A 25,522-nucleotide genomic window follows, 5' to 3' on the forward strand; every position below is an offset into this window, starting at 1 on the left:
TTTATGTGGGCTTAAGTTCTTTGTCTTTTAACATCATCCATTTTCCCAGTTAGTTGAGATTTCATAATACATGTTGGGCTTGGTTGCATACACCTGTAACCTCAGCACTTGGAAGCTAAAACAGGAGTATTGCCATTACCCGGAGGCCAGCTGGGACGACATAGAGAGTTCTCGGCTAACCTGGGCTATAGAGCGAGACCTTGTTTCAAATTTTAAAAAGAAAAGAACAGAAAAAGAAGTAGATTCCTGATTTTCCAGATGACCTTGAACTTCTGATACACCTCTGAGGGCCAGACTGTAGGGCTCTGACAGCACACCTAGCTTGGAGTCTGCAAAGCAGGTCACAGCTGGATGCCTGCTGAAAGAGAAAACAGTGACCTTGTCAGAGCTAGTCTTGGGACCCTGAGGTGTCCAGTCCTGTCTGACCCGTTCTGGAAGAGCACCACTCCTCCAAACTGTCCTTGATTGTCTGATACTGGGGGAGTTAGAGCCATTGCCTCCCGTGACCTCTTAGCTCTCACTTTGATGATACAGCTGTAGATGGACTTAGGAGCCCTCAAGTAGGCAGGTGTGAGCATGTGTGCACCAGGACCCTTCTACCCTAAACTCTCCAGTAGGCAGGTGTGAGCATGTGTGCACCAGGACCCCCTCCCCCAAAACTCTCCAGTAGGCAGGTGTGAGCATGTGTGCACCAGGACCCTTCTACCCTAAACTCTCCAGTAGGCAGGTGTGAGCATGTGTGCACCAGGACCCCCTCCCCCAAAACTCTCCAGTAGGCAGGTGTGAGCATGTGTGCACCAGGACCCTTCTACCCTAAACTCTCCAGTACGCAGGTGTGAGCATGTGTGCACCAGGACCCTCCTACCCCTAAACTCTGGTGTTCCAGGCATTGTCTGGTCGGCAGCCTGTGTGTCACCTCTGCAAGTGACTTGCTCACTTCCCGGTCTTTTTCCTTCCAGACTCGTGAGCAGCTTCAGGCTGACCTGCTGAGGTGCCAGGCCAAAATCGAGGACTTGGAGAAGCTGCTGGTTGAGAAGGGACAGGTAAGCAGGAACATGGGCTCTGTGCCCCTCCTGATTCTGTCCCTGTGGTGTTCCTGGGCTCCGATGATATCTTTGGTATACAAGGGGAGGAAAGAATGTGTTGCCACAGTCATACCGTGCCCCTCTGTCTTGCCTGGCTTTTCTTTGTTTGCCAAATGCATGGAAACAGAAGGTGACTCCTAGAACTGAGATGTGGCCAAGAGCTCTTTTGACTGGAACCAGAAGAAAAGCTGCTGTTTCTGACAAGATTTTAATTGCCTGTATATAATTGAAGTGCTAAGGACCACTTGGCAGGGCCCATAGCAACAGGCTCTGGCTGTGACTGTGCCATGGGGGAGTCCGGATTAGTCACCTTCGTGGACACCGTCTCTGTTTAGATTAGGCTAGGCCTCGTAGACAGTAGGACAGGGAGGCAGCCAATAGGCCTTTCTTGTTGCTGCCTGTTGTAGGCAGAGGCTCATCTACTTTCCAGGTTCCCTAGGAACCCAGTGTTAGAGGCACCATCTTGGAACACCTCTGCTTAGAACTTATTTCCTGTCAGCAGGTTGGGTGACTGCCACTGCCTCAGCATAGTTCACTGGCCCAAACAGTCACATGGCCCCAGTGGCCTGTGAAATGCTGAGGCAAGTGCACAGGCAAGTGCACAGGTATGGGTGTCCATAGGGTCTTTGCTCCTGCCTTCAGTCAGGGGCTAAAGGGGTATGGAGAGGTCTAAGGCAAGAGTCCAGAGTTGAGGGGGACTCACTGAGAGTGGGGGAGACTAGTGGGAAGGGAAGGGATTGGAAGAAGTTCTGAGGTCGGGAACAGTGTTGGCTGTAGACCCACCCAGTGGCTCAGTGCCAGCTCTGATCAACCCAACCCCAGTGGGGAGGTGATGGGGAGGGCTGAGGACAGCAAGCGAGGTAGAAATAGGGGCAGAGTGCCAGTGAGCTGAGTCCGTGTATGCTCCCCAGGAGCTACCGCAAAGCCCTCAGGAAAGGCCCAAGTGAGAAGAGTGGGGGCACTCGACCCCCAGCTGTGGCTGCTGCTCCCTGGAGGCAGGAGGGGCAGAGAGCACACAGCCTTGAGTCAAGCACTGGCTCCGCCCCTTACTCCTGTGACTGAGACACATTGCATAGCCTCTGAGCCTCGGTTCCCTCACCCACTGAGTGAGAAGGTGGTAGACTCAGGTCAGGAGTGGGCTAGTGGAGAGCCAGGATGATGATGAGGCTTTTCCAAGCTCCCATTCTAACTTCCCACGGCTTCAGTTTCCCTCTTCTAGGCTGAGTTCATGTATTTGTAACTTGCCTGATCATAGACTGTGACTGAAGTTGCCTCGTTCGTGTGTGTGTGTGTGTGATCGTAGACTGTGACTGTAGTTGCCTCGTTCGTGTGTGTGTGTGTGTGTGTGTGTGTGTGTGTAAAAGGAAAGGACCAGTGCTTACCAGAGCCCTCGCCCCTGGGACCAGGCTCTGCTAACTTATCAGTTAGCTGTTGGTGTGTAACACACTGCCCCAAAACTTACTTGATTAAAATAGCAGGTTTGATTTGCACTGAGATCTGTGGATTAGTGGTCCGGACTGGGCTCTGCAAATGATTGTTCTGTTGGTCTCTCCTGGGCTTCAGGGGCCCGGTGGGTCAAGTAGGAATGGGAGTCCTTACATGACCTCACTGCCATTTGTGGTCTGCTCACCTCTCCTTGAAGAGATAGTCTGGCTTCTTTATCTGGTAGTCTGGAAGGGAGGTTGGAGTAACAATTCCATCCCTTCGGAAGATGAGAGAAACTGCCAAGCTGTACACACCAGTATGGGGCAAAGGTTGCAGCCTTCTGTATGAGCAGTGTGCCCAAAGAGGAATGTGGATGGATATGAACATACATGTAAATCTATACAGCACACACAAACATACGTGCAAATCTGCACAGCAGGAGCACAGGGTTTTAGGTAGAAGGCCCCCAGACTCGAGTGTCTTTTGGATGTTCCACATCTGTTGATCAGACCCCAGGCCAGCACTGACCTGTGAGTATTGTGGAATTCCAGCATTGAGTGAGGCTGGCCTGGCCCCCGTGGGGTGGGGTTAGGAAGGCAGAGTGAAGGGGACAGACCTTGGCCCAGTGGCTGAGCAGGGTCAGAGGGAGGAGCTGGAGAAGGCCCCCTTTCCTCTTGTCCTCTTCCTCCCCCAGCCTGATGCTGAGGGAGAGGGAGAGCCAGTGCCTGGGGCTCTGGCCTAGCACTGAGGATGCCATGGTGTCGGGATAGAGGCTGTGCTGTGTTCTCACACTGCATGTGTGTAGAGCTCAGGGAAGCTCCAGTGGGAAGGGCAAAGTCCTGCAGGGTGCTGACCCGGCCACCATGGAGCAGTGTCCTGTAATGGCCCAGGGGACCTTGCACCTATGGGGGAAGAGAAGGACTCCTCACAGACATGCTGTTGCTTTTGCCTGGGTGTAAAGGTTTAGAAGGCAATAAAGTTACACAGCCTCTGTCCATGTCAGAGGTCTTTTCTATCCTGGGTGTTGGTGGCTCAGCCAAGACTGGAACCAGTGAATAAATACCCTGTGTTTCCTGCAGGACTCTGCCTGGGTAGAGGAGAAGCAGGTACTTATGAGGACAAACCAGGACCTACTGGAGAAGGTATGTCTGGCGAGAGCCTCAGGCCCGGTGATGAACTGAACTGTAGAGGTCACCCCCTGCCCTGAGCGCTCAGTATACCACGGACACCAGAAACCCATAGCTGGGTGGTTCCCACTGCTGTCAGGACCAGACGCCGGGTCTGTCCTCCGGGACAGGTCTCAGAACCTTTAGGGTGCCTCCAGGAACAGGAAAGGCTGCCTGTCACCCCAGCATTGGACTTTTTGCTATTGATTTGGGGATCCAGAGCTGTCCTGTTCCTCATGGGGGCACCTGAGGCAGACAGTCCATGGCAGGCCCTCAGGCCCCTTCAGCTGGGTCAGCTTGCCCTCTCACCATAGGCCTCCCTGAAGCTCCAAGGGAGTCTCCCTGAATGTGCTTTGGCATTCAGATTAGCTTTTCTTTCTTGGTTGAGTCAGTTTGGTTATTGTTAAAGTAGTTGCCAAGTTGTGCCACCATGATCCTGGTTCCCTTTTAGAGTGGTTTGAGCCTCCCCTTCCCCAACCCCTGCCTGTTTTCCTATCCCTGTCTCTGACACCCAGTATATTTTAGCCATATGATCAGTAGACTCACCCCTTTCTGCACACTCCATGCCAACGGAAGAGAACCTAGGTTGGGCCCTGGATCTTCAGCTGCCTGGAAGCCCAGACCTAAGCCAACCAGGCCCATCTCCTTCAGAGGGAGCCTGGGTCTGGCCCAGCTCTGCTGTGTGGCCTACCCTGGCCTTATCCTCCTTCAGGCATTGTGGTGTGACTGAACTTGGCTGCTTAGTGGACCCTGCGTGTCAGGGAGACTAGCCGTTCTTGCCTCTGTTCCACAAACCACACAGGAAGCTCAGTGTTTGCTTGTGTCTAAGGTGGAGACCACCCACAAGAGAGCCTTCTTTGGTCGTCAGATAGGAGGGTGGAGAATCCATAATGTCTTGGTGGCTCCCCACTGATGCTGGTCTGTGGACACTGTGGTTACCTCCATGGGTGGAAACCAAGGGTTAGGGCAGATCTGACCTGCATCCCTATGACATAGGTGCTTAGGGCACTGGAAGCTCTTCCCAGGCTGGCCTGTGCTCTCAGTATGCTCAGATGTGCTCCTAAGAACTTTATGGGGGAGTAGGAGACCTAAAACCCCCACAGGTCCTGCCGTAGCACTGGCCACAGCTGATCCTGAGGCCTAGCTTGGAAGGGCCTGGAGGGCTCTGGGAGCTGAAGTGCCCACATTGCACTCTGGCTTCCCTCACACTGGTCTCAGGGAGGGACTTGATAGCCCCAAGTCTCAGTTCCCCATCACTCATTGGTTCAGCAGAAATACTGAAAGGAGCGTCTAGTGTCCCAGTCCAGGCTGGGTGCTAAGGCAGTGAAGCCAGCCCAACATCTCTCCCTCATCCCAGGCTCACCAGCAAATGGACTTGTGGCCAGCCTTGCCTTTTCCCTGGGTGGGCAGTTCCCCATTTCTCTCAGGTCACCCACTAAAGTTGGCTCCTAGTCGAGAGATCCCTGGGGCATGGGGGCAACCATGGAGGCCGTTAATGTAAAGGTGTCTTTGCCCCAGATTTACAGGCTGGAGATGGAGGAGAACCAGCTAAAGAGCGAAATACAAGACGCCAAGGACCAGAACGAGCTGTTAGAATTCCGAGTGCTTGAGCTCGAAGTAAGAGACTCTCTCTGTTGTAAGCTCCCAAATGGAGCAGACATTCTCTTTGAGCCCAAACTGAAATTCGTGTAAAGCTCCCTGCCATTTCCAAGCATGCGTGAAGGGACCTGTTACCGTTTCTCTCCTTCCTTCCTCCGTTCTTTTCTTCTTCTTCTTTTTAAAAATTTGTATGTTCGGGATAACTTCACTGCCTTAATGTGTCCTGGGAGGATGCTCGCGACGTCTGTGGACTTGTACCAGAGCAATCTATTTATTGCCTACCGCTTGTTTTGCACTTAATAAAATAAGTTGTTTTTGCAATATTTTGCCTTTTTTATTTGTGTTTCATTTCCATAACTACTTTCCTGCATGCACAGTCCCTGGGTGTGCCTTCCGCAGCCCCAGACGGCAGCACTGTTGCAATGGAGAACACACCTTTGATCTTGCATGCAGCAGGCCTCTCCTGAGATAGCAGGGTCAGACCCAGCCGGCTCTTGATCTCTGCTGTGTTTAATAGCAGTGCGGGCCTATTTTCTGCCTGCCAAAGCGAATGCAAGGTAAGTGGAGGCAGGCAGGAGGATGTATTTACACTGGTGTTAACCCACTCCTTCGCTCAAACCCTCTGGCCAGTAAATACGGACCTGGGCTCTGCAGCCACTTGAACTAAAATTATTTGTGATTCGAATTGTAACTACAAACTCCCAGACACTGCGCTTATAGAAACCTTGTCCCTCTGGGAGCCCCACAGGGCAGTGAGTAGGACTCTTGGGGGGGGCACTGGGGAATCTGTTGCTCCCTGCCCCATCTTGTTGCATCCTGTGTGTTACAGCATTGCTTGGCTCTCACAGCCCTTCATCCTCCCCTTCTGTTTCTGTTTAAAAGCCATCGGCATCTTACACACCTTTCCATTCGTGACGCGTCTCCACCAGGCTCTTGTGACCGTGCACTGCTTCTCCAGCTGACACCTTTGCATGAGTGACTCATCCACGTGGGCGCCTCCACCCGTCTGTGGCACCTCTGCTCTTGTTTTCCCTCCTTTGTCGTGGAAGCTCTGTCTGTGACCCGAATTGTGTCCTGTTGACAAGGATGGGCCGCGTGGCGCGTGGCTTTCGCCTTCCGGTGTTGCAGTGTCCCTCAGCTCTAGCCTTTACTCGTTCATCAGGAATCGAAAGTCCTGAGGTCATGCTTAGTACCCCGCCACTGTGAGAATGCCTTCTACAAGTCCTTTGCGTGACCCCCTTTCTTTCCCCTGAGAGCTCCACAGATACCGTGTGCTTTCCCACCGCCTTCAGAACCACTGGGAAGCAGTTTCACGACTTTGTTCATACGAAATAGGGGCAGTTCCAACCCCACTTTCTATGAAAAGCCTACCTAATAGCACCTCTGGTGGAAGCTGTGTGGGGGAAGTAAGCAGCCTTAGCCTCCTTGACTGATAGAGCAGTACAAAGTGAGGTGAGCCAGCTCGGGCTTTCCTGGAAACTCAGGGAACAGCCCCTCCCCCTCCCTCAAACTTTGCTTATGCAGGAGCAGTGTGTTGGGGGCATGCTTTCTAGGGTCACAGCAGTCTCCATTACTTCTCTTGCTTGTGTTATGAAGGGGTCCTAGGTCTGTACGTTCTTTCTACTTAATCTCAGCTCCTCCCCCCTCCACGGCAGCTTGATTTGAGGCAAAATCTGAGAGGGTTTTTTTCTGTGCTAACCGGTCACGACTCATCCACCAGTGTCACGGGCTTAAAGCCAGCTCCATGCAGAGAGCATGCTGGAGACCTGGGTACCGTTCTGCCAACGTGATGCTGTAATCTCTCTAAGCAATGAGGCTCCCTCAGGCCTTTTACAAAATGCTCACATGGTAGATGCCTGATGAATGTCTCTTCTGGGACATCTGACCATAAATCTGAGGGGGCAGAGAGGCTGGAGAGTGGTCATGAATCTTGTTAGTGTGGATCAAAGAAACAACAAAACCAAGAGTCTGTGAGCTGAGTCACCCATTATGGGAAGCAAGGAAAGTCAGAAGCAGGCCCAGTTCTGCCACTTACTAACAGGGGACCTGAGACTCAGCATTCCTAAGCCTCCATGGGCACATGCCTTATGAGGCAGCCTGGATATAAGATGGGATAATGATGTATCCAACCTAGAATAACACACAGTGGTGGCTGGCTTCTGATCCCCATTGAATTTGATGCACTGTATTGACCAAGCCTCACCTTTGTAACTGCTGGGGTTTGGATTGCAACAGACAGACCTGTGAGGCCGCATTATCTGTTTCTCCCCAGCACTAGGCAAGAAGCAAAGTGTGCAGAGAGGCCACTGGCCCTGGAAAGTCAAGAAGACACCACACGTCCCATAGCAGGACTGTGTGGTCAAGATGTGTGCCGTGTGGTGGCACCCTAGCCAGCCAGAATATGTCGCTTTTTGCTGATGACTTGGGAAAATGGCAAGAGGTGAATAGCACAGTCGAGTTCTGTCTTTAAACCACGTCTTTTCCCCAGGAGAGAGAGCGGAGGTCGCCAGCCTTTAACCTCCAAATCACCACCTTCCCCGAGAACCACAGCAGCGCACTCCAGCTGTTCTGTCACCAGGAAGGAGTAAAGGTAGCATGTTTGGGGGGTGGGGTATGCCCCCAAGGACCTGCCATTCAGGGGCGGGCTGAGTGCCTGGTGTGGTGGTAAAGAGGGATTGCACCATCAGGTCAGGGACAGGGCCTTCTGCTGCGGTGTTGAAAGACAGAGAGGGGTCACCAAGTGTCACCCTTTACTTCTGCCCAACTACAGGCAGACTACAAACCCAAACTAGCAACTGGCTGTCTCTTTTTTTGCACAGTGCCCAGCCTATAACAAGGGCTTTGTTAATGGTGACTGTGGTTGGCCACAGACATGGAGCCCCACTAGACCTCACAGGCAGAACCCTCAGATTCCCATGAGCCCAGGAAGCAGGGCTGTCCTGGAGTGAATCTCAGTAAATGAACCATAGCGACACCTTCCCGCGCCTGCTTCAGCAGAGCCAGAGGCTGGGCCCCCCCGCTGTGGCGTCAGAGCCAAAGGAGGCATGTGAGCCCTGACTCTGGATAACTGTGGATTGTATGAGCAGTTTACATGCGAATGAACGTTGGAAATCTTTTCCAGGGTGTGAATATCTCTGAACTTATGAAGAACTTAGATATCCTTGGCGATAGCGGGGTAACTATGAGCGATCGATCGGTTTCTGGTTCTGTGTTCTCGTTTTGATCGGGGTATTCTGTGTGACCTTGTTTTGTTTTTAATTTTTCCTTGATTTAAAACATCTGAGAAGTACAATGGAAGGCTTTTGTATGGCTGTTTTCCCATGTGGGTGGTTGGGTTATGTTTGTCAGAGTGGGGTTCTGAAGTGAGGACAGCTTTACACTCTGTGAGTAAACAGGGGACCAACAAGCCTAAAGACAAATTGATTCACAGAAAATAGGTGCCACTACTCAAGTTAAAAGTGCCAAGGTTAAAAGGTGACCTCTTTGCCTTCCATAGTGATTGTCTTTAAAGAGGCAGGCACCATGTCTCATCCCCAACCTTGGTGCCACTCTGTGAACTGTCTCCACACAGAGGGGTTGGAGCTGCTTGCCTCAGATGGCTGACCCCTGATGTTGAGTGGGGGCTGATCATTGGGGTGCACCCCAGAGGGGCTTGGCGCTGACTTGTCTGCCCTAGACTGAAAGCCCAGTGTCAATGCCCTTGCCCATTTTTGTGTTGTAGAATTTGAGGAATGAAGAGCAGGTTGCAGTAATCCAAGCAGGAACTGTGCTTGCCCTGTGTGAAAAGGTAGACACGGGAGTGTCCTTGTGCTCGTATCTTGTCCCAGCACCCAGCACCATATCAGAAACTGTACATTGATGTGTCGCTTTATTTGGAAGCATGTGTGTGGGTCAGTCTGCGTCTGCATGTACACATGCATGCCTTTGCGTGTTCAAGATGAAGGACCACACGTGCTCACTGCGGAAAGCCTCGGAACCCAGGAAGAAGTGCCCCTGTCCCAGGAAACAAGCTATGACATTTGCTTTATTTCCTCCTGGTTTCTCCAATGTCCATTTTTTTTTGGCTTAGTTAACATGCTGTATTTATCTCCTGCTTTCTAAGCAATTTAGAGTGGCTCACAAATATGTATTCAGATGGCACTGTCATTCCTTCACGGTTACCCACAGAGAACCTCAACACCCCTTAGTGACTCAGTGTTCAGGGAGTGCCCATCCCTTCCTGCTTACCAGTGTGCCCTGGAGGGACACCTTCACAGTACATGTCTATAGGCATTGGAGAACCCATCTATAGTACATTCTGAAATAGGAATTCTGGCTAGATAGTAAGACCACCTGTCAGGGTTTTTGTAGGGTCAAATTGGTTTCTGGAGCCATAACCTGAAGCTTTGGCACATGGTTGATTTCCACACTCAACATGGCTGTTACTAGGAACAAAATCACAGGAATCTAGTAGTTACCATTGTATGGTGTTTAAAGGTTCCGGTGTGCCTTATGCGGTTTCTTCTTGTCTGTCCGTCCGTCCGTCCGTCCGTCCGTCCATCCATCCATCCATCACATCAGCATTTGTTGTAACTGTTCTTTCTGTATATGCTTTGTGTATATTAAAGAGGTTAAATTTTGTCTGTTTATTTTTAAAGAATACATGCTGACTCACATGCCTCCCACAGTGTGACTGTGATCCTGAGATGCACGCAGCTTTCTAGTGTGCATGCAGTAGAGTCTTCCCTGCGGGTCTTCTCCTTTCACACAGTCAGACTCTGAAAGGCCACTTTTGGAATGATGAGGTCTTAATGATCTTGATTGAACTCCATCTTCCATGATCTTCAGAAGGACACTTAAAATACAGTTTTCTCCCCTGGGGGCCTATCCATTTCCCAAGCCCCAACCAAGTAAAGGACATAAATCATTGAGATAAGACACTATGATAGTGCCTTGCCCAAGGTCTCATGGTCCTTATCTAGCCAACTTTGCTTTCTCCAGTGGATGGTGGGTCAGTGAGTCACACTTGGATGAGTGATGGTTCATGAGGAGCAAGTGTTTGCCACCATGCTAGGCAGATGATTCAGTATATGACCCCTGGCATCAAGAAAATCAAATGTGGTCTTGCAGCCCTTCATAACAGGCCATATTATAGAGTCACCCAAGTTCTGACTAACTATACATGCTCCAGTATGTCCTGCATTGACATAGCCTGTTGGTCCTGGGAGCCTAGCGACTCTCCGGAGTATGAGGAAAGGTCACCTTTGCATGCTCCCTAGCTACCAGGGAGGCCGCTCCTAGTCTGAGTCTTGGCTTCACCATTTGCTCTTTCAGGTTCTCAGGATTTGACGAACAGAGTAAGAACAGTCTTTGACTTGGGGTGGCTGTCTCACAGTAGACAAGTGGACAATTGTAGGTACTGGTTCTCCAGCCCCTGGAGTGTCCCCCAGGGGCAGGGCTGCCCTGGTGGAAAGTGGGGAGCTCACTGGGAACAGGCGTCAGGCAGCGGTTTCATGACACTTCTCACGCCTGTCCCAGCAGCTGTGCCAAGTCCAGCACCCTAGCACCTTAGGGCCACTCAACTTCTTGCATTCTCTTACAGAGGAGGAAATGGGGCCTGTCTGGCATCAGCTACACTCTGCTTGCCCTCCTTTGCTCACCTCTGGCTGCACTCTTCTCGCTTTTACCAGCTTCCCGCTAGCCGACACCCTTCTGCTACTGGCGGCCATCACCTCACTATGCTGGCCTACCTGTTCCACTCTGTGTCCTAAATACTAGAGAGTGATACTGGCTGCCTGGCTGCCTGGCCCTCAGTGCCCCATGAGAGCAGACAGCGGGGGGGTGGGGGGAGGGGTCCATGGATGATATCTGTGGGTAGAACTCGGAGTGCACAGAAGAAGCATCAGGCTTGAGGCTGGAGACTGGCCTTCAGCTGGTTCTCCTCAGACTTGGCTCTGCCAGACCCTGGTTCAGTCATTTGGCTGTGAACTAAAGTAAATCTTGTGTGTTTACTGCTGCTTATCTCCTCCCTACTTGGAGAAAATGTCCAAGAATAGGGGTTGGATCTGGGTGGGAGCTGGGTCAAGAGTCCTCTGAGAATGCTGGCGGGACAGCCGCGTGACCAGTATAGCCTTCACTGTACTACCGGGGACATGGAGGTGCCTCAGATGTGGACAGTCGAGAGCAAGGAGGGACAACTGACTACAGAGAGGACAATTTGCACGACAGTGCCTTTAGTATGAATGTCAGAGAACTTGGTAACAAACAAAATAACCACTGTCACTCAGTACCCAGTGAGCCCAGCCCAATTCTCTCTTGGCAGCACGAAGGCCATTTCTTGGTGTGCAGGCAAGGTGTATCCCAGTCTGGACAGGTGGTCCTTTGTTCCTGTGATGGTCTCATATCAAGCAGCCCCTCTCCTCCTGCCCCCTCAAAAGCTTGGTCTAGCTCTGGGCTGTAGATAAGTCCCACCAGACTCTCTCTGATCAGGTTAACTGAGCACAAGTTATCATACTTAACCTTGGTCCAGGTTTGAGCCCACAGAAAGGCTCAAATTTAAGACATAAAGCGGTGTGGCTCACCTGTGGCTCCCAGCCAAGCATACTCTTCTCCCTCAAAACCCTTTTCAAAACCCTCTGAAAAGTAGGCACAGAGCTTAGGAAGATGAAAAACATATTAAAAACTAAAACCAAGATAGGCAACAAAAAAATGTCACTATGTTATATTCTCTCTGTGAGCAATGGGTCAGAGAACAAGACCTAGCTAGACCTTCAGCCACAGCAAAGCTTTCTGAGTTGGCTTGTAGTCAGTATAGAGAGAGAGAGGAGAGTAGGAGAGTAGCCCCACCCACTACAGACCCCCCCCCCCCGGCTCTGCAGCTAATGATCCCTGGCATGGGATGTACAGAGAGGATTTTTGTATATGCTCATAAGACATCCAGTTTCTGGAGCATCCCGAGTGGACAGGCTCTCTTCTTTCCTGTCCAGCTGAAGCAGTCTCCCCAAGGTAGTGTGAGGTCAGCAAACAGAAACGCCAGCCAGCTCTCTGAGCCTGCTCTGTTACTGTCCATGGTCCTGAAAAGGGCATGTGTCGTTCAAGACTGGAAAGTATCCCTAGGACCCCTTCCAGAAATGTATTTCATGCTCACATCAGGCTATTAAAAGCACAGCATTCTAAATTCCTCAACAGAAACATTTATCCTTCTCACAAGAAGCTACACAAGCTGTGTGAGGAGGAGCTGCTTGGCATCTGTCTGCCGCTGCTCAGGGCCACGCTGACCTTGATGTTGTGGGAGGAATCTCTGACCATGGCTTTCACACCTCTCTCTCCCCTTCCACCCACATCCATGCTGGGCTTCCTCCACCCCACAGCCATTTATTTGTAACCTCCTGTGTGCTTGGCTCTGCTGTTTCCCACCTTTGGGTGGCTGGTGGAAGTTGAAGTGACTGATCGGGTCGTCACGTGAGCACCAGGACAAGATGAGCCTGTGGCCTCAGAAAGCAGTATGGGCTTCCTGGAGGAGAGGGTAGAGCTAGCTTGAGATTGGTGAGCTGGGTGGATGCTAGCTTGACAATGGCCTGGGTCTGATGTTGAGGATGGAGATGCTGATGTCTGAGCAGCGTGTGCCAAGGCCCTGAGGTGAAAGGTGACTCACTCTGGAGCCAGGTGCACTTCAGACAACTAAGATACATGTGGCTTTGGTGAGGGAGCAGTGGGTGAGGATGGAGAATCAGCACCGCAGTGTAGGTCCTGTCTGGCCTAGAACCCACGTGTAGACCAAGTTGGCCTCGAAATCATAGATATCTGCCTGCCTCTGCCTTCTGAGTGCTGGGATTAAAGGTGTGTGCCACCATGCCTGGACAGACTCAGGTTCTGAGGGCCAACAGAGCCTACTGAGCGACCATAGTGATCCTCAGAGGGGACCATGCTGTGTTGGCTTTGTGTTGTCAGAAGTAGAGGATGTGAGAAAATCTCCACAAGGCCGTGCCTGCAGTAAGGGTTGGGGCACCCAGTAGAGTCCGTCATGGAGTAGGCACTGGGTGGGGCTCTGACCTGGGTGATGTACATGGGGAGGGAGTGTAGTGGGTCTGAAAAACAGGAAAAGAGCACAAAATAGCGTGGAGTGTCTGGACGGGGTGAGGCTCTCGAGGGCTGAGGTAGAGATTGAAGGGCGAGCCAGGCTCTAGTGCAGGTTCAGGGTGGTTAAGTTGGACCTCAGAGCTGTGGCCAGAGGAAAAGGAAACCAGTGAGTCCCAGGAAGCTATGGGAAGCTTCAGTCTGAAAAAAGGCACAGTGTCATCAGGCCAGAGTGCAGGGCATCACAGCTAGAAGGTCAAAGTCATAATTCATACTCAGGTTCAAATCAACGAAACCCATATACTCCTGGGTACCTTTGACACCCCCACCCAACCCCAAAGTTAGCCTAGTGACAAGGACACACTGTGTACCAACATCTGTCCAGACCAAAGGCAGATCATATGGCAGCCATTAGCGTGTGCTTCATGTGGTCTCTGGCATGTCTGAGGGTCCTTCTGGCTCTTGTCCACTTTCATGCCCTTGTTTCTCCACCCTACATGCATGTATCTAGCTCCTTTCTGCATCTTGCTATCACAGCACGCCTTGGAAGTATCATGGGAGTGGCTTCCCTGTTTCGCAAGCTGGGTAGTATACCCGCTAGTTCACTGCGGTGTGACTTAGAACAAAGACTTAATGCAGCCTTCATGTCTTCACCTGAAAAAATAGTAGAGTTTCTGCCTTCCCCTGGGATGGGCATGGGAGGGTCAGTGGGGGTCACATGGATGACACACAGGCCTTCCAGCTCCTGTCCACCCATGCACCTACTTAAACAGCCCTGATGGCACACACACAGCCACAGCCATGCACACACACAGCCCTTTGAATTTGTATCGTTCCTCAACCTGAGCAAATGCCCGTATACAAATACTGGGTTACAAGACCCAGTCCCTCTGATCCCCCGACCCCTGGTGTCCCTGCTCACTTGCCTATGTCCTCCTGTCCTGCTATTTTCTAGTGGCTGAAGCAGATAGAGGGAACAGAGGCAGCCCTCACCCAGAAGATGATGGACTTGGAGAAGGAGAAGGTAAAGATTCCACCACCTGAGTCAGGGGGCAGGATGGAGAGCTAAGGTGTTTGGCTTTGTGGGAGGCTCAGCTCCATTGTAGTTCTTCAGCCCTTGTGGGTCCTCTGAGCCATAACTATTCTCTCCCTTCAGCCCCTGTGGGTCCTCTGAGCCATCTCCATCTTTTTCCTTCCACCCTTGTGGGTCCTCTGAGCCGTCTCTATCCTCTTCATTCAGCCCCTGTGGGTCCTCTGAGCTGTATCCATCCTCTTCATTCAGCCCCTGTGGGTCCTCTGAGCCATCTCCATCTTCTTCCTTCAGCCCCTGTGGGTCCTCTGAGCCTTATCCATCCTCTCCCTTCAGCCCCTGTGGGTCCTCTGAGCCATCTCCATCTTCTTCCTTCCACCCTTGTGGGTCCTCTGAGACGTCTCTATCCTCTTCCTTTCTTACTCATCCAGTTTTCAACTTAACACTCATTTCTGAGTCTGTGCCCCCATCCTGGACTCACAGGCTCTGGGGTCACATGACTGCAGCTTGAGAAGTTTAGAGACACAGCATGACACACAGAACTTATAGCTGGAGTCTTTACAGGATAGCCTGGGGTCCTGGAGTTTGTTCTCCCTGGTTATATACTGGGTTCTTTAATGCAGACCTGACTGGATTGTGGCCATGAGGGGTGCTATGCCCATGAGCAGCCCTACTTGTGGGAGACATTGTCCTCAATCCAGAGAGGTAAGAGAAGCCATTCTAGAAGTCCTGGCTCTGAAGCCATCTAATACCAGTGTGCATTTCAAGTTCTCTTGAGAGCTCAGTAAAGAAGGGGCCATCAAACAGAGCCAAAGCAGGACGTGGTGTCCAGAGAGTCCTGGGCAAACCTCAGAACCTGGGTTTCTAGTTATCCCTGTCATCAGTGTCACCATGGACAAGGCACTGGTCTACTTGGCATTCTATTTCCTCATCTATAAAATACAGGGGCTGTAATGTGAGTTGTGGCTCTAAGCCCTCATGGATGTAGAATGGGATATGCAATCTACTCAGATGAGGCCCATGTAGAGGGAACCAGAGGGCTTCAGGGATGTATAACATTAAGATCCATGGGAGGAGGGAGCGCAGCCTGGGCAGAGGATGAACTGAATCTGAGAACTGTTAAGACAATTTTCACGGTCCCAGGCCATAGTTCAGGGACTTGGGACTGTTACCAGTTACCCAAGAGGAGAGGGAACTGGAGTGAGGGTCATTCTGATCAGGCTTCTCCTGGACAGTCCAGGCAGCCCAGGGCAGCGAGGGCTCTGCAGGGAGTTCACACAGGACAGCCAAGGCCTCCCCACCCCCCAGCCCTGAGTTGCTAGTGGGTAGACTCCACTTCCCTGCAGCTGACTGGCTCTGGCCAGGCTCCTAACGATGCTCCTCTCTTCCAGGACTTGTTCAGCAGGCAGAAGGGCTACCTGGAGCAGGAGCTGGATTACAGGAAGGAAGCCCTCGACCAGGCCTACCTGGTAGGACCAGAAGTGGGTTTGACACTTTGGATTTCTCCTCTCGGCCTTAGAGGCTGCTTCCTACAGGCAGCACGTCAGGTTCAGGGTATAGTGCTGTGCCCTCTGCACACATAACTAGAATGACAGCATGCAGTCAGGTGTTCCAGATGAGGATGGGTTTTACAAAGAGTTGGTGACCTTGTTGTTGTTGTTGTGTGTGGGGTTTTTATTTTTTTTGACTAGCTTACTAAACTAGCAGTCATTTGAGCTGAATGAGTAAAGGCTTTTGTGTATGCTTTTTGATTCATAAACGTTTGTTTATCCTTAAAATTCCAAAGGGGCTGGTGATATAGCTCAGTTGGTAGCATACTTGCCTAGCACACATGAAGCTCATTCAATCCCAGGTATGGTGGCACCTGTTGGTAATCCCAGCACACAGGTGGAGGCAGGAGGATCAAGAGTTCGGTGTTATCCTCCACTATGTAGTGAATCCCAGACCAGTCCAAAAAAAAAAAAAATCCCAAAGCAGATTTCCTAAGTAGGAAAAGGAGATGGTCCTGAAAGACCAGAGAGGTGAGGAGGTGAGGTGGTGAGCTGTGACCAGATACCCCAGAGCAAGTGGGGAGTGTTTTCAAGTTCTTGAAACATTGTGTGGTTCTTAAGAGTCTGGGCGTCCTGAAGTTTGAGGTTCGGGTTCAGATGACCTTACACTCAAAGCCACAAGTCACAGCACTAAGAGCTGTTCTTCCTTGTGGGTGGGCATATCAAATGAGGTTGTGGACATTTCCAAGATGTCCCCATGGTAGAGGGAGGGACAGTGTCACTCTGTGTAGGAAGCAGCTGGTGTCCTCGATGCTCAAGTGAACCTTTGCCCAGATTGCAATCAAGACATGCAGGGTGAATAAGGAAACATGGAGGCAGAGGCTAGCCCACCTCCCTGGAAACATGGAGGCAGAGGCTAGCCCACCTCCCTGTGGTGGCTCAGAGGCAGCTCCTATAACAGTGAATCTGACAAGACACAGCTGTTTTAGTGGCTTTTCGCATCAGAGAGATGGAAGACCTGAGAAATTTACAGGAAGGATTCCCTTTGGCTTGTGATTTCAATGGTGTGAATCACAACAGTTCATATCATAGGGGCAGGAAGCAGAGAAAGGAGCCATAGGAAAGGGCCAAGGCAAGATATGTCTGGAAGAACCCACCCCTAGTCACTTCCTTCCTCCAGCCTGGTCCTACCTCCTGCCTGCCACCATCTCTCAGTAATGCCATCATATTAGGAACCCATCCCGGGAATTAACCCATTGATGTGGTCAGACCCTCAGGATCGCATCTCTGGAAATGCCGCCACAGACACCCAGAGATGGAATTCTCTGATCCCCAGTGCTTCTTCACGAATCGAGGTCCACACTCACCATCAAGCAGCGTCTTCCCCTGTCACGCCTGTCTCTTCCCTGTCATGCTTGTCTCTCGTCACGTGATATGACTGACACCAGCATGGAGGGCAATGACTGAACGAACACACTCTCATCTCTGCTCTGGCTCATCTGCCCAGTTCTCCATTTTGATTTTCCTTAACCTCATCTAGCCTGGTCCTTGTAAACAGCCATGGAGATTACACCCGCACTGTCCAGCACGGCCTTTCAATCATGCATAGCAGCTCTAAAGGACACTCCTCAGAGATACTGCAAGGACTTAGATGCCCCAAGGGGAGGTACATTAGGTGGAAAGCTGAGGGTCCTGATCCTAAAGAACTCCCTGGGTCACATTGTGCCAAGGGGCAGCTGTGGTGCTGAGAGGGGAGGAGGCCAGCCCTTTTCAAGTGCTGCGGCTCACTGGGGCCTCTCGCAGAACAGCTGGTGCCCAGTCATCTTCTGATGGCCGTGTTCAGGCAGGCTCAGGACCTCAGGCATGCTGGCTCTTGGAAGGTATTCCTACCTTATGATCCTGGTCCCCGTAAAAGACACATCCATCCCTGAAAAGTGCCATAAGCTGCGAGTGGGCAGCATCACCCAGAGGGATTTCAGTCTTGGGAGATTTGAGACAATTCTCACAAGGCACTTTGAGCCTGGTCGGTGAACTGCTTACCTCCTGCATCCAGGTTGGGGAATGGAAGGCACTCAGTGCATGCCTGTCTCCCTTTGTCGTGGTGTGGAGTGAGAAGTGGATGAGATAGGCCCACAGTGGCATCCAGGTGTGGAGGTGGGGGCCAGTCTGGAAGCTGGCAACCAGAGGGTTGCTGAATGGAGAGGTGTGAACCAAAGTCAGATGAGTTCCTGTCCCACGTGGAGCCCAGACAAAGGCCATATGGAATCCCACAGCTCTGCCTTCCACTTTCTCAGGGCCAAGACCTGGAGAGAAGGTGATAATGTCTGTGGCTAAATCATCAGGACCCAACAGGGCTAGGATCTGTCTAGGAAGTCAAAACAATGTTGCAGGGGATGGGGCTGGTAGACCCTTCCGTGCTGCTCTGCCTCATAGCAGGATGCGTTCCTTTACATGGTTATGGTGTTTCTTAGCAAGGGGTGAAGGGCTTTGTGGAAGCAGGAGAAAGAGTTTTTTTCCGTCACCCCTAGGCACTATGGTAAGGTCACTGTTGAGTTTTCAGCAGGGGATCTGCTGTTACTTCCCAAAGAATTCAAACCCTGAACTCAGCCTGTGGGTCATGACCCCTTTGACAAACCTCTAGCTCCAAAACGATTTATAGTATGACTCACAACAGTAGCAAAATTAGTTATGAAGTAGCAGTGAAAATAATTTTATGGCTGGGGGGGGAGGGTCACCACAGCACGAGGAACTGTATTAAAGGGTTGCAGCATTAGAAAAGTTGAGAGTCACTGAGCAGTAAGCATCACAAAGGACAGCATGGGAAGGACCCTCTGGCCAAGGCACACACTTGCTGCTCCCCTGGACCCTGCATGCGGACACTCCCTTCGTAGCGTGGACTTGAGCAGCATTGCTCTCCTGATAGCATGATGATTGTCTACCTTTTTGTAACCTCAACTGTCTGTGGTTTGGGCCCTGCAGAAAATCCAGGACCTGGAGGCCACCTTGTACAATGCGCTGCAGCAGGAGCCTGGGAGAAGAGCCAGCGAGGCACTGAGTGCCAGCCAGCGCGAGGACCTGCAGGCAGCTGTAGAGAAGGTGCGCAGACAGCTCCTGCGCCAGAGCCGGGAGTTCGACAGTCAGATCCTGCGGGAGCGAATGGAGCTGCTTCAGCAGGCCCAGCAGGTACTGGCGGTGGCCCCCACAGTGTCATTTTCTCGTTCATGCCTCCAGTATATGCTGGGCCACTGATGACCTACCCACTGGTACTTGATGGGCAGCAGGTATCCTGGATGCTGGGTGGAGAGCTACTGGCAGGTGAAGTTCTGTAGGCACAGCATATTTTCTTATGGATACCTGTCCCAGGATAGAAGGCACTCCCTCCTTGGTGTCTGCCGAAGCATGAGGCACTTGGATGTCCTATAGATGGCAAACTTGTTCTTTCTGTTGGCTGAAATGTACACACGAAACAACGGCATTTCTTTCACCTTTCTCCAACATTCCCTATACTGCATCCTGATGCCCAGGGACCACAATGACTCAATATCTCTGTGCTGCTGGGTTTGGGATGGCCAAGAGCTTGAGAATCAGCCTAGGAACCTGACTGGTTACTTCTTGGAGGACCTCAGCATCTATGAGGGTTGCATGATGGTTAGCAGGGGAAAGAAGGTTCCAGAACCCTGATGATGGCTGAGGAAGGGGAAACAGTAGAGATGACCTACACAGGGCTTTGTTGGGAAGCATGCTGTCTATGGTGCAGAGTCTCCACTCACCTCATGACATCACCACATAGCGTGACATCACCACACAGCGTGGCGGCCATCAGCTCTACCTCTCCGCCCTTCTCCTATCCTGCACTCCCCAGGCCTAGTTTCCTGTATGTTGGACACATGAGTGACTAAGGCCACTGTAATCCATGATATTTGTTGTCCTGCTGGGAGCTTAGGTGCTTTCATCATATAAGTATATACTGTGTACACTAGACATGAGCCTTGGGCTTCACAAGCGGGTGAAACCTATTCCTCTTTAATAAGTCAAAAGAGAGTATTCCTCTGGTGGCTGTCGGTGTGTCCCTCCTTCACAGCTTCTATGCTGGACCACCATAAAAGACAAAAGTCAGGTTTTGGACTTGGAAGTCTTTCTGATGCATGGCTTGATGTGTTTCAGAAAATCCGGGAGATGGAGGGCAAGTTGGAGCTGCAGAGGCGCCAGCTGAAGGAGCTGGAGGAAAAGGTAGGTGGCTAGGAGTGCCAAGACTTCAGGCCTGAGATACAGGCTGGTGTCTATCTGCCAGTTCTGGCTTTAAATCTCAGGCTTCCTGTTCCCCCAAATCTCTCCAAGAAAGCCAGGGCCCCCACAGGCTCTCAGGCAAAGATGCTGTCTCCTCAGTGACTGTAACAACTGGAGCTAGATCCCCCCAGCTTTGTGTGTGTGTGCGCATGTGAGTTCATATTTGTGTGCATGTGTGTGTTCCACAACCCACCCCCAACCCCTCTGCTGCAGGTGATTTTAGAGAGAAAGGATCAGACTAAACTGTGATGAGGCTCTCATGCCTCAGAAACAACTGTCACCCGTCTCCATGGATTCGCTCACTCTCCGTGATGCTCCTATGCAGGAAGCCAGCAAGGCTGGCTCAGCCCGTGGGTCCCTGTGGGCTTAGGACTAGTTTGGGGTGATGTGATCAAGGTCAAGGTGGACAAGGACAATGACCCTCGGTCCCAGGAAAGAAGGCGTATTGGTTATTTTCCCTCCTTGCGCTCATCAAAAACCCAGTGAAAGCAGCTTCAAGGGGCAGGGGCTTATCCGTGCTCACAGGCCAAGGGGATACAGCTCATCATGGCTGGGAAGGTGAGGCCGCTGCCTGCCATGAGGAAGCAAAGAGAAATAAAAGCTGATGCTCAGGTTATTTCCTCCTGTGTGTATGTGCATGTTCACATGTGTGTGTGCATGTTCATGTGTATGTGCATGCTCACATGTGTGTGCATACTCATGCATGTGTGCATGCTAACATGCATATGTATGTGTACTGATATGTGGGTACATGTGTGGATGTGTGCATGCTCACGTGTAGGTGCTGGACAGGTGCAGGTACATGTTTGTTTACATAACCATGGAGGCCAGAGTTGATGTCAGGTGTCTTCGTCTGTCTGTGACACTCAACCTTAGGTATTGAGATAGAGTCTCTTGTTTGACGTGGGGCTCACCAATTCCAGCTAGTCTAGCTAGCCAGCTTGCACTGGGGATACTCTGACCCTTCCTCCCTCGCACTAGGATTCCAGGCTGACTGCCAGATCAGTCTGGCTTCTGTGTAGGTGTTGGGGATCTGAACTCCAGCCCGCATGCTTGGGCAAGCTCTTTACCCACATTTCCAGCCCTTACCTTCCCCCTTTTTATTCAATCTGAAACCCCAGTCCATGGAATGGTATCCCCTATGTATAGGTTAGGTCTGTCGACTTCAGTTTACCCACTCTAGAAAATTTCTTGCTGAGCGTGGTGGTGCACGCCTTTAATTCCAGCACTTGGGAGACAGAGGCAGGAGGAGCTCTATGAGTTCAAGGCCAGCCTTGTCTACAGAGTGAGTTCCAGGACAGGCCCCAAAGCTACACATAGAAACCCTATCTCAAAAAATCAAAAAGAAAAAGAAAGGAAGGAAGGGAAGGAGGGAGGGAGGGAGGGAGGGAGGAAGGAAGGAAGTCCTGTATATGTGCTTAGAGGTGTGTGGTTCCCAGGTGATTCTGGAGTCTATCAAGTTGGTAATCAGTGTTAACCATCACAGAAGATGCTGGCAGTCACCCAGTGCTGCTGCCTTGGGCAGACCTTGAGACTACTTCAGGATCACATAGGCAAGGTGGCTTTACTGAGACTGTTGTCACCTCCTGTGATGATACCTGCTAACTGTGCATCCTTTGAGGACAGGGATGGAATTTCACCCATCTCTTCCTCCAAGGCAGAGAATGGAACAGTCTCAGACAAATTCATGGAGAGTAGCTTACGCCACAGAGCAGGGCAGTAAGGTCAACCTTACCTCTGTGGGGTGGTGAGGACACTCTTCTGACTCAGCCTGGTTTTGGCAGGGGAAGGGGGTTGAGGCTAATGTGCCTGAGTAGACAACTCTATCTGGATCCTAAAGGGGGGGTTGTAGAAGCCCAGAAAGAAAGAGAAAGGCCACTTCTGGGTAGAAACATCCCAGGCCAGCTTGTGAGAAAGGAACGTGACTCCCCAGGGACAAAACTGGGACAAGTCGCTGGAAGCCAGTGGACAGCAGAGTTTGGGGCTCTTCATAAGTGGGACAGCCTTCCTGGTGGCTGTCAGATAGCACATATGGGAGAGAAGGGAGAGAAAGAACGCTCTTGAGACTCCGTATAGGACAGATGTATTCTCTCCTGTCTCCCTGGGAAGGGAAATTCAAACAGGGCAATCACCAGTCTCACCCTGTATAGAGAGTTCCTGGGTGCATAGCTGGCTGTGTCTGCAGGGGGCATCAAAAGTCTGTGTCTAGGCAGTGGCTGGGTTCTCCCACCACTTCCCTGACTGGGGAACCCTTTGTGTGACTGTTCTAGATCCTAGAGTCCCCATCAGATAGGTGCCCGGCCCTCCTCAACCCTCTAGGACTGTTGGGAAATCCTAAGGGGAATGCCAGGTTGAATCAACTGAGAACACTTTGTCTCCATGACTGGGCTCAGGACAACCTGAGATTCTGGCACCTTATATGGGAGTCTTACTCCTCTGAGACTGAGCCCCTTTTCCTCCCTGGGTGGTAGCAAGGAATCCATTAGAGGGCACGGGGTGGGAGCCGTGAACTCTGCCTACCTTTCTATCCTCAGATACATTGAGGGTCCCAGCCAAATATGACACAACTGGCACAAACATGGTCACAGGGGCTGTTGCCAATTCAGATGTTAAAAGTGGGGGCTTGGGAGACGACTCAGACAGCAAAACGCTTGCTTTGCAAATGTGAGGAACAGTGTTTGGTCCCCATAACTCACATCAAAAGCCAGCTAGATGTGGCGGTACAGTACAAACCCAGTGCCGTGGAGGTGGAGACAGGCAGGCTGTCCTGGGGCTCACTGTCAGATAGTTCAGCCTCGCTGATGAGTTCTGGGCCAGTGAGATATCCTGGTTCAAAAGACCAAAGAGGACAGTGCCTAAGGAATGAAACTTGAGGTTGTCCTCTGCCCTACATAATGTGCATACACACCTGCACACACGTGGGCCCACATGCACACAAACACACATATACATACATGTATAATATTGTCAAAACTCAGGCTGGTCAGGTGTACTGCCTATGCCTCCATGGGGAAGCACTGGGTTGTTGCTTGGGTTTTTTCTGGTCTCTTAGATTTTCTCAGAGCTGATTTGTGTATGTTCCACCCCCATCTTCCCAGAAGGGTATAACACAGGTCAAATATGCAGAAGAAGAGATTGACCTGACTGCTGGATTACTGGCTAGCCTTGTGACTAGGGGTGCCTGCCAAGCCTAACTCACCTGTAGGTTCTCCCAGTCTCTCCCTGCCAGTGATCATGGGAAGCTGATCCCATCGACTGTGGCTTACTGATGACCCCTCCTTGCATGACCAGACTCTTACCCACAGTCCATTGGGTGTTCTCACCAAGCCCCCCTCCTCCTGAGCGTCAGTTTCCCCATGTTGAGAATATGAAGGGCTCCAGGATTACAGCGGCCCCTTTTTGTTCTTGGTCCTAGAGATTCAACAGAAGAAAGCGGTGGCTGTTAGTTGGATTTTCACTTTTCTCTACAATCAACTTAGGAAACAATGATCTTGTTCTATGACCTTGTTTGGTGGGGTTACTTTTTTAATATTCCCATATCACAGACAGATATGTTTCCTCTGAAGACTGGTGATTCTGTTTGGACAGGGCAAGTGCCCGAGTAGATTAAGAAAAAAAAAATATTCTTTTGAACTAACCAATAAGACGTTTCTATTTTTGTAAGGTTATTTTCCCAGCAGTGTTTTTCTTAAGTTGACTGGTGAAAAGGCACGCAATGTTTCAATTATAAACAAATCACTTGGAATGGACAGCATAGGGAAGGGTCACTTGACAGCAGGTCAGCCTGCATACCTCTCTTGGTGCTGCCCACCATAGCATATACTGGTGAAGCATAGCCATGACATTGGGTGGGCTCTTTCCTTGTGTTGTCCGTGTAGCCTTACCTTTATTTCTCAAAGTGTCTGCGCATGGCATAGATGTGGGACACCTGATAAATGTGTAGGGATAACCCGCCCAGCCCATAAGGCTGGAAGGAGCGGTCGGCTCTTGCAGTCCGCTTCCCTCCGTCCGTCTCTCTGCTGCCCCTAGTGTTCTTGTAAGATACTGTCTCTGAATTCCATATCACATCTCTCACATCTTTTTTTCTTTTCTTTTCTTTTCCTCGTTTTCTTTTGGTCTTATGTTATAGTTTTTGTTCCTTTTTTTGTTTTTCTCACTAGCATTCATTCTGTGGCCTTGATGACTCCCATGCTCCGAGAACTCGGGTGTGTATCCTTTACTTTCCATTGACTGATGCAAAGCTCACGGAGAGGGGGAGGTTGGCTCCCCTGGGAGTCCAGGCAACCTTGTTCTGAGGTCTCCCACTTCAGCCCCTTGGGGGCTGTGTGGTCCTGGGTCCCTGGCGTCTTGCTGTAGGGACACATGATGTGGCTCATTGAGACACACAGGTCCCCGGGCATTTCACCCACAGAGACGTTTATGTCCCATTCCCAAAGCTTCCTCCAGCCTGGCTTAGTTCCTGCTCTGTTGCCATGTGCACATCTCCTGTCTTGTCCAAAGCAAGTGGCCTTCTAGGGCCAAAGAGCAGCAGGTTGACAGGCCGGTGGCTCATGAGGCCAGACCCTGATACGACTGCACAGTGTCCAGGAGCCAGGAGTGTCCTGTTCCTCACCTCTGTAGCTCGACCTGAATGCCCAGATATGATGACCAATTACATTCAGAGATCCCAAGAATGAAGGCATCCTAGAATCCGGTCCTGCCCTAGCTGTTGTCCCCTTGTACCCAAGCACCTAGCTCTTAATCGGAGTTCCTGCTTTGGGACCTCAGCCGTTCCACATTCTCTAGGTGCTGAGTGTTCATCCTTGGGCTGCTATCTGCCAGGACCTCTAAATTTTGGAGTCTTGACCTTGAAACCAATCTAAGCTGAGGGTTCTTAAACTCCAGGGTGCTCTTGAAGCCCACTAGATCCCTAGATGGTCCACCAAATGTCCTTAGGGATGTCCCTGACTCTGACACTAGCCCACAAGGACTTAGGTTAGGTATCTTCTATGTCCCAGTGCATGGGATATGGCCAGACACGTAGTGACTGGTCATTGTATGTAGATAGAATGAATGGCTGGCCTGAGGTGTGAGAGACAGCTCACACGATGCCCCAATGATGGAGCCCTGGGGCTGGGGCTATCCAAACCTTGCGCTGGGCAGCTGTCAAGAGAGGTCAGGATGGCAGGGGCTTGAAGATAATTAAGGGCCCCCTCCACTCTTCTTAACCCTCGACTTTTGTTTCACTTCAAATTATTCCTTACTCTTTCAGGCTAGACAAAGAGCTTTCGGAATCACCTGAGTCCCCGTGGTGCCCCATCCTCACTCAGACCAAAATCCAACAGTACAACAAGTTATTCGAAGTCTGGAGCCTGAACCCAGAATTTACGCACATTTGACAGTCAC

General features: G+C 51.1%; 1 protein-coding gene across 4 annotated transcripts in view; it reads left to right on the forward strand.

The window, feature by feature from the left end:
• Positions 1-25,522, forward strand: part of Jakmip1 (janus kinase and microtubule interacting protein 1) — a 124,110-nt gene extending 98,588 nt beyond the window's left edge. Inside the window, exons 11-22 of one of the 4 annotated variants that reach the window (XM_057771102.1) lie at positions 960-1,043; positions 3,590-3,652; positions 5,195-5,293; positions 7,764-7,865; positions 8,397-8,450; positions 8,997-9,062; positions 14,286-14,354; positions 15,752-15,841; positions 18,830-19,033; positions 20,015-20,080; positions 24,267-24,342; positions 25,389-25,522. In XM_057771102.1, coding sequence (XP_057627085.1) covers positions 960-1,043; positions 3,590-3,652; positions 5,195-5,293; positions 7,764-7,865; positions 8,397-8,450; positions 8,997-9,062; positions 14,286-14,354; positions 15,752-15,841; positions 18,830-19,033; positions 20,015-20,080; positions 24,267-24,317 — 948 coding nt within the window. In that variant the 3' untranslated portion in view covers positions 24,318-24,342; positions 25,389-25,522. The remainder of the gene's footprint in view (positions 1-959; positions 1,044-3,589; positions 3,653-5,194; positions 5,294-7,763; positions 7,866-8,396; positions 8,451-8,996; positions 9,063-14,285; positions 14,355-15,751; positions 15,842-18,829; positions 19,034-20,014; positions 20,081-24,266; positions 24,343-25,388) is intronic. The other 3 variants (XM_057771103.1, XM_057771101.1, XM_057771100.1) reach the window with 3 other exon arrangements.

This window comes from Chionomys nivalis, chromosome 6 (genome assembly GCF_950005125.1).
Source record: "Chionomys nivalis chromosome 6, mChiNiv1.1, whole genome shotgun sequence".
Taxonomy (NCBI): Eukaryota; Metazoa; Chordata; class Mammalia; order Rodentia; family Cricetidae; genus Chionomys; species Chionomys nivalis.